Below are 16,664 nucleotides of genomic sequence, written 5' to 3'. Positions count from 1 at the left end.
GGTATATTTTAAATTATAAAATGAAATAAAGTAGAAAACGTGTTTTAATTAAAACAGCAGTCTGCAACAATCTTTAAGAAAATAAGAATGTGGAGGACCTGAATGACATAATTTATATTTCCTGTAGCTGTTAAATTCCATACGCAAAAAACAGAATGTTATACCTTTTTAGAATAACTATGGAATGCTTTCAAAAATAGTCTCATTTCTGAAGAAAAAAGAGTTGAACTCTGAGATCTGTTGGTAGAAATATAACAAAAACAAAAGCAACTCTTAGAAATTAAATCTAATAAGAAACTCATTGGTTAAGCAAAATTTTAGTCTGCAATGGGAGAATAGGAAAAACTAAAATTAATCCCAATGTATATGAGGCAGGAAAATCACGTGATCCAGCCTCAGTGACAGAGCAAGACCCTTTCTGAAACACCAAAAAATAAAAAAATAAAACAGCAACAACAACAAAAACACAATGTATAAAAAAACTTACGAATTTCAGCTTAGCTACAACTTTAGAAAATATGCTTCTTGAAGTATATGTGTCCCTTCATTACTATAAGTGAAGACTAATGCACTTGAAAGGCTCACCTAGAATTTTTTTTTAAGAAATTCGTCTATTTTAATAAGTATTTAGAAAATACTATTACTTTCACATTAGAACCTTGAAAATAAAAATGATATGAGGGATCCAGGAACTATTTCCTTTCTTAAGAAGCTAATTTCTTACCTTCTTTTAAGACTCTTTTCGTGAATTCTGGAAAGATGGAAGAAGGAATGATACAGAAAAGAGAAACCTTAGGTCCTCTTTTGGAACAGATGGTTGTACTTGTATGATATCTTAAGAAATTTATGGCATCCTTAAAGATTGAGTTAGAATTATTTTGTGATGTTTTTAGTGACTCATTTCTAAGTTCTTTTGAGATGGTGTTTGGAATAAAAGCTTTAAACTTTTTTTAACAAGTAAATTTGGTGTTAATGAAACTTTTTTCTAAATTTTCATTAGTATATGCTCTTATGTGGAAGGTGGACATCAGCTATGAATTACATAAATTGCATTTATTACATTAATATCTCACCTGAATGACAGCAGTTTTCTGGATATAAACGTATGTTTGTTTTTTATTGCTTATGTAAATCTCATGTAACCATTCCCCAAGGTCTAAAAAATAATCTAACTGAAAACAGTTTTTTCATGTTCCTCAAACTTGCTTTTAGAACCGTGCTGGTGTAAGGATTTGATTTATTGTAAATATGATGTACCACATCAATCATGGAATTATTTGAATGTTTTTTGGAACTTTTGTGGTAAATTCCATATTTCTCCAGGACTTTTTTGTGTTCTTTCTGTTTACAAGTACTTTAAAGTTTTAGCAAGTATCACTATATTGATTTCATGTAGGTTGGTTTATTGTTTAGTACTTGAAATGATTTTCGGTATAAAATCAGTTTGAGAATTGGTTTTCCTGTCTCTGCATTTACTGTGTTTACCTGAATTTTAATGTACGAATTGGAAATCAGTATCAGTGTGGGAATCATCAATTGTCTTTTCCGTAAGCTTTTAAAGCCGTTACAGTCACATTATGTATTAAAAGTAGTGTTTAGATCTAAAGTCTAAATTTACTTTTTGTTAAAATGTAGCATATTTTAATATCTGCACTAAAATTGCTGAAAAATGTGTTACTGCTTAAGCAACCATAACAACTCTGTGCAATTATGACTACTGGTGATAATAAACTCTTCGGTATTGGGGAGGGGGCTTGGTTCTAAGAGGCAACTTCTTTTTGCCAGATTATTTGGTAGAGTAATAATTAAAATTTAAATATTTGGAAAAAGGGTAGGGTCAACAATGAATTGTGGGAAGCTTTAAAAAATATATAAAAATATTTCACTTTCAGTATTGTATTTGCATCTCAGTTTCCTGATAGATTTCTGTTTTGATTTTCTGCTGACAGGTCACATTTAGGGCAGGCAAAACATAAGGGATATAGCCCTCCTGAGAGTAGAAAATCTAATTCTAAGGCACCCAAAGTGCAGTCTAATACTACTTCTGAACTGTCAAGGGGACACCTTTCTAAAAGGTAAATCTTCATGTTGCTTATACATTTTCAAGGCAGAATTATTTGCATTCGAATCATTGTGTAATATTAAAAACTTGAGGTTATTCTAAAACGTTATGATACCTATTTTCATTATTCTCTAAGAGTAACTTTTAGGATTGACAGTTTATCACCTTTGCAGTGATTAGTGCAGTATACCCTAGACAATGAGTTTGTCAATGATAAAATGATATTTTTGTTTGGATATAAGATTCCCCCTTTGCTTAACAAACCATTGTGGCCATATTTTATTTCTTTTTATTTTTAAAATTTTCTTTTTAAGTTTTTATTGTCAGAGCCATAATTTAGGTTTAGGTCAGTGATTCTTAAGATCTAATTGGTAAGAGTCTTTGGAAAGCAATGTTAACTGAAGATTTGATAGTACTACAGTATAAAAACCTCTAACCTTCATTTTGAAAGTATGTATGTTAATGCTTATTTCTTCTAAGCTTTGACAAAGTAGTTTTGTTTGTGAATAAGGCATCAATATTCTGGCTTCCTCTGGTACTGAACAATTAAGTGTTGTTTTTCTTGTAATCTTAACTCTTGTTTTGTGATTAGGAGTGTTAGTGTCAGTAATCTTTGGGCTAAAGAACACCCTTATCTTCTAATCAGATATTTTACTATCCAAAGTCACATCTGCCTTTGTTTTGTTCTTTTGTTTCGTTTTACAGATTTGAACCATCTGAAAACCTATGTTTAATACTGGACTTAGTAGGAACATACTCGTTCTTTATTTTTTGAAAGCATTATGTATGACAGTTGTAAATATGACAGGCTGGTATTAACTGTTTTCTTATCTAACCTCTTAGAAGCTGCAGTTCATCATCTGCTGTGATAGTTCCACAACCAGAGGATCCAGACAGAGCCAATACTTCAGAAAGACAAAAAACGGGGCAGGTGCCTAAGAAAGACAATTCTCGAGGAGTGAAACGCAGTGCTAGTCCAGACTACAACAGGACCAATTCTCCTAGCTCTGCAAAAAAACCAAAAGCACTTCAGCATACTGAATCTCCCTCAGAAACAAATAAGCCACATAGTAAGTCAAAGAAGAGACATTTAGACCAGGAGCAACAACTGAAGTCTGCACAATCACCATCAACAAGCAAGGCTCATACCAGAAAGAGTGGGGCCACTGGCGGTTCACGGAGTCAGAAAAGAAAAAGGACAGAGAGTTCTTGTGTAAAGAGTGGCTCCGGGTCGGAATCAACTGGTGCAGAAGAGAGATCTGCCAAACCTACCAAGCTGGCTTCAAAATCAGCCACCTCAGCCAAAGCTGGGTGTAGCACCATCACTGATTCTTCTTCTGCTGCCTCTACTTCCTCCTCGTCTTCTGCTGTAGCCTCGGCCTCCTCCACTGTACCACCGGGTGCCAGAGTGAAACAAGGAAAAGATCAGAACAAGGCCAGGCGTTCCCGTTCAGCATCCAGTCCCAGCCCCAGAAGAAGTAGCAGGGAAAAGGAACAGAGTAAAACTGGTGGCTCTTCAAAATTTGATTGGGCTGCTCGTTTCAGCCCTAAAGTTAGCCTTCCTAAAACAAAACTGTCTCTTCCAGGGTCTTCTAAGTCAGAGACATCAAAACCTGGACCTTCTGGATTACAGGCCAAATTAGCAAGTAAGTTTACAAAAAGGTCTTTTTCTTTAATTAAAGAACGTTTCTCTTGGTTTGTCAAAAGCAATTATGCTTTAAAGTTAAGGGGTTTTTCCCCCCGTCTTAGATAATCTTAGATTTATTACTGTCCATATAATTAAGTACATGACAGCATGTAATAACTGTTACTACATTTAGTTTTATGGAGACAGGTAAGGAATACTGCCTTCCTGTTATTACGAAACCATCACATTTTAGTGTCTGTATCTTTATTGGTCCTCGCTGCATCTCCTACTTCATCGATTTCCTAATATCAGGATGGGACATAAAGTTGGATTTTCTTCTATACCACATACAGAATTATCATTTAGTTAGGAGTTGTTGTTTTTAGTTATGAGTTACCATGATCGGAAATCAAATTTATCTATGCTTTTTTAGATGGAGTCTCACTCTGTTGCCTAGGCTGGAGTGCAGTGGCGCAGTCTTGGCTCACTGCAACTTCCACCTCCTGGGCTCAAGCGATCCTCCTGCCTTGGCCTCCAGAGTAACTGGGATTACAAGTGTGCACATCACGCTTGGGTAATTTTTGTGTTTTTAGTAGAGATGGGGTTTCACTATGTTGGCCAGGTTGGTCTCAAACTTCTGACCTCAAGTTATCTGCTTGCCTCGACCTCCCAAAGTGTTGGGATTACACGTGTGAGCTACCATGCCTGGCCAAATATGTATTTTTTTATATTAGATATTCTTGATGTGTAGATACAATGAAATGTTATTATAATAAATATACCTCAATATAAATTAAACCTTATTCATATGTAATATCTCATGGTCTTTAAAGAGTTTTGTCTAAAGATGAATACTTACGTTTCACTACTCTTATATACACTACTCTGTGTCCTAAGTGAGTGAGAAAGAATATTGCTCTCTTAAAGTTTACAGTGGAGTAGAAAGAATTTGTGTTTTGAGAATACATTCAAGCAAAGAAACCAAGTAGGTGGAAGAAACAGAGTTATGTGCTTTCCTTCATGAGTCAGTTTTGGAGATATCCAGGAAGTCTTCTCCCTCTCTCTTTACCAAAAGACTTCTTCAGGGAGCCAACTGCTCATCTGGGGAATGCTAGTGTTTTTCTTTTCTTTCCTTCTTTTTTTTTTTTTTCTTTTGAGACGGAGTCTCGCTCTGTTGCCCAGTATGGAGTAGTGGTGCGATCTTGGCTTATTGCAACCTCCGTCTCCTGGGTTCAAGCAATTCTCCTGTCTCAGTCTCCTGAGTAGCTGGGATACCAAGTGTGCGCCACCACACCCAGCTAATTTTTGTAGAGAGGGAATTTCACTATGTTGGCCAGGCTGGTCTCGAACTCCTGACCTCAAGTGATCCACCTGCCCCGGCCTCCCAAAGTGTTGGGATTATAGGCGTGAGCCACTGTGCCCAGCCTTCTTTCCTTATTTCTATTCGAGAAATCTATAGAGGACAAATAGGATAATAAAGCACTTATCTACAATTTTTAAAAGTACTTAATTTTCATAATACCTAATTAGGAAGCTTGCTTTTAAGCATCTGTTCTTCTCTGATTGATTTTAGATCTACATTTGGGTAGGACTATAATGTTTTTTTGGCTTAAGAGGATTATATATAGTGTTTACTAGCATTCTTGTCAAAGTATAATAGCTCATATTGAATCAGCCTAACTTAATATTGAATCGGAGCTGTTAGCTCTGTTTAATTTAACACTGCAATGTAAAACTACTTTTGATTGATTCACACATTAACTAAAATGACAAGAATACTATTAATAGTAGGTACTATATAAAAAATTTTATGTTTAACCTGTATGATAGGTTAGTGAAGTAACATCTTTTAGATTGAACTTTGTTCTGTTTTGGTATTTTAAATATGCAGTACATCTATATAAAATGTTTTAAGTTTAAAGGATTAAGATAGGCTAGATCAGTATCTTGAAGTGAGAAGGAAAAAAAGGTCCAAGTTAAAAGGACAACCAACTATTTGTCCTTCCAAGGCTTTATCGATAATTGGAGGTATTTATGCCAGCTTTTATACTGCCTTTCCTCCCTGTGTTTTGTGTCTGTCAGTCTGTCCATTGTAGTAGCTATGTAATATTCATAGCCAGTGGGCCAGGTTGAGTTTATAGCAAGCTGTTTAGGATTCACTCCTCCTTCTGCCTTCCAGTGTGCCTCACTTGAAGAACTCATCTCTTAAAGCTCTTATATGTAAGAGGGTTCTAGGGCCAGGCAATAGCAGATTGTACTTGAGTGTCATGGCCTTGGTCCTTTGTAGAGATCAGCTTTCTTTTCTTTATATAGTCTGTTAACATGATTTTTAAAAGAAAACCCAACTCAGTGTCATTATGCTGCTGGTTTGATAAAAACCAATCCAGATAATTCCATTAAGCCTGCTCAGCACATAGTCACAAACTAATTTAGTATTTTAAAACTCATTTCACCATTATTTCATTTACTTTCACAGTATCTGTGTGTTCTATTGTCACTATTATATTACTTTTCCATTTTCACTGCCACTATCCCAGTTCTGATCTCTCATCGTAGCCTAAGCTGTTGAAACAAGAGAATGGAACCAGCGTTTGTTTAGCATAAAATAAGTGCCAGGTATTTTACATATGCAGCTACATTTTCTTTTAAAAAAAATGGTACTTCAGGATACTTTTTAAATTTTTTTTCCCATAGACAGAGTCTTGCAGTTGGCTCACTGCAACCTCTGCCTCCCAGGTTCAAGCAATTCTCGTGCCTCAGCCTCCCAAGTAGCTGAGATTACAGGTGCGTGCCACCGTGTTTGGCTAAGTTTTGTATTTTTAGTAGAGACAGGGTTTCGCCATATTGACCAGGCTGGTCTCGAACTCCTGACCTCAGGTGATCTGCCCACCTCAGCCTTCCAAAGTGCTGGGATTACAGGCGTGAGCCACCATGCCCAGCTTAGGATAGTTATCAAGGAAATGCATTCCGAGGAGATGAAGTAACTTCTCTGAGTAGTATACCTCATACTTGGCAGAGTTAGGATTTGAAGATGGGGGTATGTATGACCTTGAATGAAGCATTTTCTTTTTCTTTTCTTAACCCATGTTTCTGTGTTTTACTGTTGTAACATAATTGGGCCATTTGGAGATAACTAAGACTCTAGAGGAAGTGAAATTTTATTTGGTCGTTCATTGGTAGTATTGATTAAATTTAGAGGTGAATACTATGTGAACCCAAGGATTCATACCGTATCATTCGCTATGTATTTGCTGGTTTTCAAATAAATGAAAACATTTCAAAACAAAGTAGCATATATTTACTGTGCTTTTAAGTGCCTGACAGTTGTTCTGAATACCTTACGTGAGTCATCTTATTTGTTCCTCATCGGTCTTGTGTAGCAAGTTGTTGTTTTTTGTTTTTGTTTGTTTGTTTGTTTTAAGATGGAGTCTTCCTGTGTTGCCCAGGCTGGAATGCAGTGGCACAATCTCAGCTTACTGCAATTTCTGCCTGCTGGGTTCAAGTGATTCTCCTATCTCAGGCTCCCAAGTAACTGGGATTATAGGCATGTGCCACCACGCCCGGCTAACTTTTTGTGTTTTTAGTATGGAGATGGGGTTTCACCATGTTGACCAGGCTGGTCTTGAATGCCTGACCTCAAGTGATCCACCCGCCGCGGCTTCCCAGAATGCTGGGATTACAGGCATGAGCCACTGCCCCCAGCCTTTGTGTGGCAGGTATTTTTATTCCCAGCTTACAGATGAGGAAACTCTGGATCATTAGTCAAGTTACCTGTCTAGGGTCACAGAACTAAGAAATGATAAAGCCGAGTTAAAACCCAGGCCATTTGATCCCAAAAATTGGCCTTGAGAAGAGAATGCATAGGGGCGAACAGATTAGGCAAGCTCAGTCTGGGAAGGTTTCTTGAAGTCAAAACAAGGCATTGTGCATTTTAGGCATGATTAAATGTGTCACTTCAGGAAAGAGTTTACAGTAGAATTAATTGGCAGGTAACGTTTCTTAAGGATATAGGGGCAAAATGTGGTATTTTATGATTGTCTCTGGGTTTCAAGTAATGGTATTTTGAGGAGTAGAGCCAAAAATGTCGGATTCAAATCTTAGTTCTGCCATTTTTTCAGCTGGTAACTGTGGGAAAGTTTGTAACTTTTTCTTTGTAAAATGGGCATAATAGCTATTTGAGGAATAAATGAAAACATTAGAAGACTTAGCATAGTGCTTAGTGCACAGGATGCATCACAAAATTTAGGGTGTACAACTGAAAGTGAATATCTTAAGGCAGAAAACATATTCAAAGCATTTTGAGAATGGGGGATCAGTAAGTCCTGGCCATTGGTCAATTTTAAGGTAGCTGTTACATTTGGAACACCAGACTTAGAGTTTTTTTATCTCCTGAAAATCAAATACCACATGTTGTCATTTGTAAGTTGGAACTAAATAATGTGTTCACGTGGCCATAGACTGGGAAGGAGACGAAGGATGAGAAATTACCTCATGGCTGTAATATACATTATTTGGATGATGGTTAATACCAAAAGCCCAGACTTTGCCAGTAAGCAATATATCCATATAACGAAACTGCACTTGTACCCCTTAAATTTATAAAAGAAAGTCAAAACTAGGAATATATATACAAATAAAATTGCATAATTTTATATATAAAGAAAAATGTAACCTGTATAAATGGATACATCAACATAAATGAAAACAAAAATGTCAATATTAATGCATGTACATTGCTTTAAAAAATATTATCTCCTCATTGTGAGGTTGGGCAAATCATTCAGCTGTAGTTATGATGCCAACCTTATTCCTAATCTTATTTGCAAAATAATAAGATTCCTCCTTGCGAAGCGTAAATGAAAGATTATATGTGAAAACAACTTTGAAAATCTAAAGTGCCATAGAATGCAGCAACATGTTGTAATGTACCATGTAATGTTGAAGTACGAGTTATGGTCATGTATGTACGTATTTATTTCATTTTTTTGAGTCGGAGTCTCATTCTTGTCGCCCGAGTCTGGAGTGCAGTGGTGTGATCTAGTCTCACTGCAACCTCCCCCTCCTGGGTTCAAGTGATTCTCGTGTCTCAGCCTTCCAAGTAACTGGGATTCACAGGTGCCTGCCACCACACCTGGCTAATTTTTGTATTTATAGTAGAGATGGGGTTTTGCCATATTGGCCAGGCTGGTCTTGACCTCCTGACCTCAGGTGATCTGGCCGCCTCGCCTGGCCAGGTCACGTATTTAAAGGGCTTTCGTATGTATCAGGGTTTTTTGTTTTAACATTAATCCAGAGGCCAGAATTAGATTCAGTGGGTAGATGGAAGTTGAGAGATGGGCTTCTGATTAATACAAATCTTAGTAGAATAAAAATCTAAAAATTATATTAAAAATAGAGTAGACCATTGTGAGAAATTTCATATTGGGTAGGTTATTTTATTTTATTTTGGATATCCTTTGTTTTCTTCCAGTTTTTAAGAATTGAACCTATTAGTTTGAATGTGATGTGTTTCCTCAGGTAAAGAGTTATTCTAAGACATAATTGGTCAGTAGGAGAGCTTCATAGTAAAGGAAATGGTTTAAAAATTGTAGGAACAACAGTATTTTTAAGATACTTTGTGGAAGAACCGTTCCCCATGTTCAAGTATTATTCAAGGAGATTCTAGATAAGCAGAAATATATTGTAAGCTGTGGGAAGACTTGCAGTAACTTCTTAACCCAATAATTTGCAAATTAATTTGACCAACTATTATTTGGGAACCAGCAGTGGTTCATGGAATACACTCAGGAAATGATATAATACATTTAGTGGGGAAGCTTAAACAGGAAGACCTTGTTATTGTGCTGCTTAGTCAATTGTTGGTAGGCCAATGAACAAGTTCCCGGCGAGGGCACTAGAGCTGGCAGAAGATCTAGTGAAACCACTACTTTAGTGACAGACTTCCTGAAGCGTTGCTGCTTGCCGGCTGTATCTCATCAAAACAGCTCTGAGACAAAGGTCATTCTGTGTTACTTGGTAAAAGTCTCCAGAGTACCCCAGAAAGAAGAATGTTATGTAACAATTTTTAATGATTTTTAAAAAAATTTTCCAATAATTTCAAAGTGAGTAGATGATGATGGTATAGAATTACAGGAAACAATTGGTGATCAAAATCTGAGTAATTATGGAACCTGTTTATAGAACAACTTCTATTTCCAGACTGATGTTTCTATTGAAGATCTACTTTACTCTCTGTTATTTAAAGTGGGCGTCATGTGCACATTATTAATAACATAGCAGGAGTTAACAGCTTACTTTTGTCTTGAGTTTCATATTCTCCTGATGACTTGCATATAGCTTGTGGTTTTTATCAGACGTAGAGAAGAACCAGGCAAAAGCCAAATTCTAGAAAGGAGATTCTGATTAGATGAGGAAGACGTAGTGCTTTGCGCATGGAGGGAGGAAATAAGAATGAGTTGAGCAGGAGAGACAAATTTAAGTTAGATACGTGAAGAGTTGGGCAGGGAGCTTAAAAGGAAAAGAGTTTTGAGTGTCAGTTTTCCATCTTACAAGGCAGCTATTAAAGTAATTTAGCAACTTAAAAGTTACAAGTTCCAATATGTGACTGCTTTGAAAAATTACTAACAAATAATCCTAGTGTTTTTGAGGCTTTAAAAAAACTTTAAAAAGAGGTTGCCAGATTTAAAAAAGAGATCATTTAATGGTAAATACAGCACTGACTTCTTTGTTAAGAAGGCTTTGCTTCGTATTATGTTGTTTGAAAATTATAAATGATCATGTTATATATTTTTGTATACAAGGTCAAAATAAGAATTAAATTAGCCAAATTATGTTTTACTCAGCTTACATTAGTAATTGCCCTCTATGTTCTTACCTGTATTCTGGAATGGTTTTGACACTCTGATTCTGATATGTTAGTTAAAAATAATCCAGAAAGTACCAAAATATACAAAGAAGAAAAATATAAAATCATTTTTAATTTCATTCACCAAGGGCTACTTTTTTTTTTTTTTTTTTTGGTGTGTATCATGCCAAAATTTTTCACTTTATATTTATCACCACTTATTTGCAGTGTAAAGTGAAAGAGTTATATAAGATATTTTTTTTTCTTCTTCAAGAAGATAATCATAGCTTACTGCAGCCTTGATCTCGAAAGATTCAAGCAGTCTTCCCACCTCAGCACCCCGGGTAGCTGGGACCACAGGCACATGCCACCATACCTGGCTAATTTTTTAAAAAAGATTTTTTCTTGTAGAGATGAAGTCTCACTATGTTGCTTAGGCTCGTCTCAAACTCCTGGACTCAAGCAATCCTCCTATCTAGGCCTCCCAAAGTGCTTGGATTATAGGCATGAGCCACTATGCCTGGCCAGATCTATTATTTATTTTTTTTAAAGCAGTTTTTCTGCCACTGTGCACTTTTCTATAGCTGATTATTTTGATGTTTTAATGTCTAGATTATGTGCTTTTATGTGGCTCTTTGTTGATTCTTCTCCCCCACCCCCAACTCTTTGATCCCTGTTGTGTTCCCCTTGTGGAAAATGAAGATTTTGCATTCTAACCTTACCCCACCCCGTTCACCTACTGAACACATACTGTTATGTACTTACCGTCTTCCCATTATGATCAGCACGCAGGGTTTATTGTATCATCCTAAATATCACTTACACTGAGCCATGTAGGAACATTTCCTTTCTCACACATTTTTGCTTTTCTTGAATTTTAAATTCCTTTTTGTGTTTTCCGTACTTTCCCATGAACTTACTCAAACTCCACCCTCCTAATTGTCATCATCTTTTCTCAAGCTGTCTACATGCATTTGCTTCATCTTCCTGAAGAAGTGAGGCCTCTGGATGGTTGTTCATTGCGCCTGGTTATACTGCTTTAGCCTTGGAATTTGCTTCAGTCTTTTTAGTTTCCCTTTTCTAGATTTCATGTCATCTTTCTTGGTTTCTTATTTTGGTGGAATATTTCTTCTTGAATCTAAGGAAAGGTATTTATGAGATATTAATAATTTAAAATTAATTTTTTCAAAATTTAGATGTCTGAAAACGTATCATACCACCTTGATACTTACTTGACAGATTGGCGAATATAGAGTTCTGGGTTGGGAATTACTTTCCTTCAGAATTTTGAAGAATTACATAGTGTCTTCCATCTTTCAATATTGGCACTGTTCCTATTTCTGATTTATTCCTTGATAGAGTGACCAGCTGGTTTTTCTTTCTCTGGATCTGGGGCATTCTGAAGACTCAGGACTTACAGCTCTAAAACCAGGATAGTCCTAGGCAAACTGGGACTGTTGGTTACCCTGTACTTGTTTCTTTTCTCTTTCTTGATTTTCTATTGAGTGCTTGTCCTCTTAAATGGTCTTGATCTTACTGTTTGACATTGCTTTCCTTTTTTGTTCTGTTTCTGGTAGATTTCTACTTCATCTTCCAACTTTTCTCTTGAATTGCTTTTTTTCTCCATGTTTGCCATCTTTTATTTCCAAGAGGTGATTTTGTTTTCATTTCCCTGTGTATAGAATCATGTGTTTGGTTTATGATTGCATTTCTTTTTTGATGACATTAATGGTGAGTTTTCTTTGCCTGTGTGATCTCAGGTATTTTTTTTGTGTGTGGGGGGCCTGAATTTTGGATTGGTTTTTGTCTTTCATGCTAGGAACTTTCCTCATATTCTGGTAATTCTGGTAATTCCTGGTTGTCTCCTCATACTCAAGTATAATTCGAGACCAAAAGTCTCTTTTGTAAGCTCTGAGTACATAAGTGAGGTTTGACCAAGATTCATTGTTTAGTGATTGGTTGGGTCATTTTGTTGTAAACTTCCTCTTATCATTATTTTTAGATCTTTTTTCCTTTAGCTGGTAAAATTCCACAGAGAAGATTGTTTCAAACTCCTACCTTAAGGTGAAACCTTAAGTTCCTGAGTTCTGGGGGCCGAGTGGGAGAAGAGGCCTCAGACAGAGGCAGGATAATGTATATTGTCAGACAGTATGTCTGTACTCGATTCCCTTCTCTCCCTCTTATTTTTGGTATAGTGTACCTATTTGTACTGTGTACTTTAGTCAAGGATTTCTATATTCTATTGGGGAACCCGCCCCCAATAGTTAACGTGGGTTCTTTTCTGTTTCCCTCAGCGTCTCGGCTGGTTTGAGAAATAAAGGGAAAGAGTACAAAAGAGAGAAATTTTAAAGCTGGGCGTCCAGGGGAGACATCACATGTCGGCAAGTTCCGTGATACTCCCCGAGAAATAAAACCAGCAAGTTTTTATTAGCGATTTTCAAAAGGGGACAGAGTGTATGAATAGGGTGTGGGTCACAGAGATCACATGCTTCACAAGGTAATAAAATATCACAAAGCAAGTGGAGGCAGGGCAAGATCACAGGACCACAGGATGGGGCAAAATTAAAATTGCTGTTGAAGTTTCGGACACGCGTTGTCATTGATAACGTCTTATCAGGAGACATGGTTTGAGAGCAGCCAACCTGTCTGACCAAAATTTATTAGGCCGGAATTTCCTCGTCCTAATAAGCCTGGGAGCACTACAGGAGACCAGGACTTATTTCATCCTTTTTCGGCTTCCACCGCGACCTCCAAAGGGGCCGTTTATAGACCTACCCTCAGGGCGCATTCTCTTTCTCAGGGATGTTCCTTGCTGAGAAAAAGAATTCAGCAATATTTCTCCTATTTCCTTTTGAAAGAAGAGAAATATGGCTCTGTTCCATCCGGCTCACCGGCAGTCAGAGTTTAAAGTCTTATCTCCCTTGTTCCCTGAACACAGCTGTTATCCTGTTCTTTTTTCAAGGTGCCCAGATTTCATATTGTTCAAACACACATGCTCTACAAACAATTTGTGCAGTTAACGCAATCACCACAGGGTCCTGAGGCGACAAACATCCTCCTCAGCTTTTGAAATGATGGGATTAAGAGATTAAAGTAAAGACAGGCATAGGAAATCACAAAGGTATTGATTGGGGAAGTGATAAGTGTCCATGAAATCTTCACAATTTATGTTCTTCTGGCATGGCTTCAGCCGGTCCCTCCGTTCGGGGTCCCTGACTTCCCGCAACACTTCCTAAAGAATAAAGGTCTTGTTTTTTGCTGGAACCAGGAGAGGAATGGTTACCCAGCTGTACAAGTGTGGGAGGGGATCTGGGGATCTGATGCCTTGTAAGCAACCTATCAGCCAATCTTCAGTTTTAATCCCAATGCTGCCCTAGAGGTATCTGGCATCATCAGATCCTGAGCCTTTTTGGGCTTCTCTGGTGTCAGTTTAATTGGTAGTTAATCTCAGCTTTCTTCTTTCGGTTTTCTGGACTTCCCAGTGCATTTAGCCTGGCATTTCTGGTTTTCATCTCCTAAAATTGTATTGTAATGATAGTGTCCTCCATTCTTCTCATCCTTGTAGATTTATGTCTCAGATTGTTTTAATGCTGTATTAGTGGCATTTCATGTGGAGACAGAAGTGAGTATTAGTGGCATTTCATGTGGAGACAGAAGTGAGTGCATGTGTGTTAAATCTTCTGTCTTTACCCAGAAGGGAGACACTTCGGTAGGCATATGCAAAAGTATGATCTCGTGGTACGTGACAGTAGGCATTATTTTTTAAGTGCCTGTTATGTGCCAGGCTCTCTAAAATATACATTTGATGTACATTAAATTTCATCTTCGGAATGACAGAACAAGGTAATAGTTGTGGAGAAACAAAAGTGCATTATTTGTCTAAACACTTTGTAGTAGACTGGTTTCCTTTCAAATAACTATAAATTACATCATTTGTGATGGCTAGATATGGATGTACCCTAATTAAGTATAGCTTTGTAATTTACACAACTATTTCCTTGTTAAGTCACTGGTTATATTCTTTTTAGATATTGACATATATTTTGAAATTGCACTCAGAAATATATGAATTTAATTCCCACCAGCCGTGTAAAAGTGCCAAAGTGTTCACATCCTCATTAAATAATAACTGTTTTCTTGCAATTTTAATTACCATACTGTTTTATTTAACTATTCCCTATTATTGGGCATCTAGCTCCTTTCTAGTTTCTCCTTATTATAAATAATGCTTAGATAAATACCTTTGGACAGTTCCAATATTTGTAATTCATATTGACAAATCAGTGCATGAAATGGCTGTGCATTGACTAGGAAATAAAAATTTGCTTTAAAAATTGCATTTGGGATTTATCTCATCTGCAAAATCTGTCTTATTATTACTGAGTTATTTTAAAATAAAAGTCTGTGATTCCTTTTTATAACCTCATAGATTACTTTTCATTTTTTGAATTTATTTTTACCAAAGTAACTGTTAATATAGTTACATGGGCATATCTTGGAGATGTTATGCACTCTGTTCCCAGCCACCACAATAAAATTAAAATCACAGTAAAGTGAGTTCCATGAATTTTTTTGTTTCCCAATGCACATAAAAGTTGTACTTACACTATACTGTAATCTAGTAAGCATGCAATAGCATTGTGTCAAAAAAAAAATGTACATGGCTTAGTTAAAAATGCTTTATTGCTAAAAATTGCTAATGATCATCTGAGTCTTAGCGAGTCATAATCTTTTTGCTGGTGGATGGTCTTGTCTCAGTGTTGATAGATGCTGACTGACCAGGGTGGTGGTTGCTGAAAGTTGGTATGATTGTGGCAGTTTCAAAACAATGAAGTTTGTATCGTTAAGATTGACTTCTGCTTCCACGAAAGATTTCAATAGAGCATGGGATGCTGTTTGATAGCAGTTTATCTATAGTAGAACTTCTTTGAGAATTGGAGTCAATTTTTTTCCAACCCTGCTGCTGCTGTTGCTTTATCACTAAGTTTATGTATATTTTAAATCCTTTCTAGTCATTTCAGTGATGTCCACAGCATCTTTCCATGAGTAAATTCCGTCTCAAGACAATAACCACCTTTTTTAGAAAAAAAAGAGACAGGGTCTGGATATGTCACCCAGGCTGGAACGCAGTGGTGTGATCAAGCTCACTGCTCAAGCAATCCTTCTTCCTCCGCTTTCTGAGCAGCTGGGACTATAGGCTTGTGTGACCACACCCAGCTAATTTTTTTTCTTTTTTTCTTAGTTTTTTGTAGAAACTATGCTGCCCAGGCTGGTCTGAAACTCCCGGCCTCCAGCAGTCCTCCTGCCTCTGCATTCTGAACTGCTGGGCTTACAGATGTGAGCCGCTGCACCTGGCCAGGCATTTGTGTTTTAAAGATCTATCAGTCATGCCCTGCTATGCCTGTAAATGTAAATTACTTGTAGCAATTTTTTTGATATCTACCCTTGTTTAAGATATTAATTTGTATGCTATATTCTTTTAAAATATAAAGAGGTTTTATTTATTTTGTTCTGGAGAGTTTTAACTAGTTTTTGAAATCTGGGTGAATTCTTAGGTGGTTTTTTTTTTTTTTTCCCTCAAAGTCTGGGTCAGTAACCATTTCCTTCAAATGGCCATATAGTAACTATTTTAGGCCTTGCTGACCACATACAATCTTTGCCACATATTCTTCTTCACTTATTATGACTCTGGAGTGTATAAACCATTCATAGCTTGAGAGGCTCAGTTTGCCAGTCAAATTTGTCCCACAGGCTGCTGTTTGTCAACACCTGCTCTAGACTAAAAATGCTAATAATGACTTATGGTCTGAATTTTGGGATTAGTGGTGGATATTCAACCAAAATTAAATGGAAATGCAAATCCGTTCACATGATGGGTAAAGCCAAGAGAATGCCTAGCTTCAGGCTTGGCTGGATCCGGAGGCCATATGAAGATAGCACTGACAGTCTCACATCTTGTGACCTCCCTGAGACTCTCGCTTTACAATAAAAGAGGATTATATCTATTCATTTTATATATCAACATTTAAGGAAGTCGCTGATTTCCTTGGGTTACATACCTGTCCTTGAATGAATCAGTATGCTGGAGGAGAGAAAAGGGGGATGATGGTGAGGATTGGTGTTTGACCCTC

General features: G+C 36.9%; 1 protein-coding gene across 36 annotated transcripts in view; it reads left to right on the top strand.

Moving 5' to 3' along the window:
* Positions 1-16,664, top strand: part of TRIP12 (thyroid hormone receptor interactor 12) — a 157,219-nt gene that overhangs the window by 61,134 nt on the left and 79,421 nt on the right. For 15 of the 36 annotated variants that reach the window (XM_045367828.3, XM_074010387.1, XM_045367827.3 and 12 more), the window contains exons 3-4: positions 1,950-2,075; positions 2,906-3,708. In XM_045367828.3, the coding sequence (XP_045223763.1) occupies positions 1,950-2,075; positions 2,906-3,708 (929 nt within the window). The remainder of the gene's footprint in view (positions 1-1,949; positions 2,076-2,905; positions 3,709-16,664) is intronic. The other 21 variants (XM_074010394.1, XM_045367840.3, XM_045367841.3 and 18 more) reach the window with 3 other exon arrangements.

This window comes from Macaca fascicularis, chromosome 12, assembly GCF_037993035.2.
Source record: "Macaca fascicularis isolate 582-1 chromosome 12, T2T-MFA8v1.1".
Classification (NCBI taxonomy): domain Eukaryota; kingdom Metazoa; phylum Chordata; class Mammalia; order Primates; family Cercopithecidae; genus Macaca; species Macaca fascicularis.
This window is presented reverse-complemented; position numbering and strand designations above follow the sequence as displayed.